Here is a 635-nt window from a genome sequence, read left to right as displayed (position 1 = left end):
CAGGGCAGAGACGCATCCTTGGGAGGGGTTTTTTTCTCAAAAGCACAAGGCTCATCGAAGTTGGGAAACACACACACTCCTGCCTAGGTGACCGTGCCCCTGCAGGATGCCTCAGCTGGGCAGACCCTCCACCCCCCAGAACCCATTCCGGAGTGTCAGGCCCTTTGCATCCCTTTACCTGCAGACACGAAGAAGATGCCAGCACTAAGGATGATGTTGTGTCGGGTTTTGTAGAACTCGCTGGCTGCAATGCAGAGTCCACCCATGAAAAGCAGAATCACACTCAGGATCGGGAAAATACTAGAGGCTCTAACAGCCCCTGCAGAGGAGAGAGGGAGAGGGGCAGAAAGAACAGTGCACGTGTGAGAGAGACGAAAAAGGGGCATGGAAACAGCGCCCAGGCGAGGGGACGGGGGACATTAGCACATTTTGTGGGTGAGGGCAAAGGGGAGAGACAGAGAGAAATGTGCCGAGTGGGGGAGTAATTCAAGGAGAGACAAAGGCATCAGGGGACGGACGGAGGGAGAGAGAAACAAAGTATGTCAGAAAAAGAGAGCAGTCCAAAACAACTTGCCCATGCCCTGGCTGCTGCTGCAAACCTGGTGGCTGTGCATGGGAGGTGGAGGGGGCTGTGG

The 635-nt window shown here is 55.3% G+C and overlaps 1 protein-coding gene across 1 annotated transcript in view; it reads right to left on the bottom strand.

The window, feature by feature from the left end:
• The window catches only part of LOC104489123 (voltage-dependent calcium channel gamma-2 subunit-like), a gene marked incomplete at both ends in the record, with an annotated part of 5,445 nt that overhangs the window by 1,125 nt on the left and 3,685 nt on the right, over positions 1–635 (bottom strand). The window contains one exon of the mRNA XM_010131239.1: positions 169–319. Within this exon, the coding sequence (XP_010129541.1) occupies positions 169–319 (151 nt within the window). The remainder of the gene's footprint in view (positions 1–168; positions 320–635) is intronic.

The sequence above is a fragment of the Buceros rhinoceros genome, unplaced genomic scaffold (genome assembly GCF_000710305.1).
Source record: "Buceros rhinoceros silvestris isolate BGI_N320 unplaced genomic scaffold, ASM71030v1 scaffold29842, whole genome shotgun sequence".
NCBI classification, from domain to species: domain Eukaryota; kingdom Metazoa; phylum Chordata; class Aves; order Bucerotiformes; family Bucerotidae; genus Buceros; species Buceros rhinoceros.
This window is presented reverse-complemented; position numbering and strand designations above follow the sequence as displayed.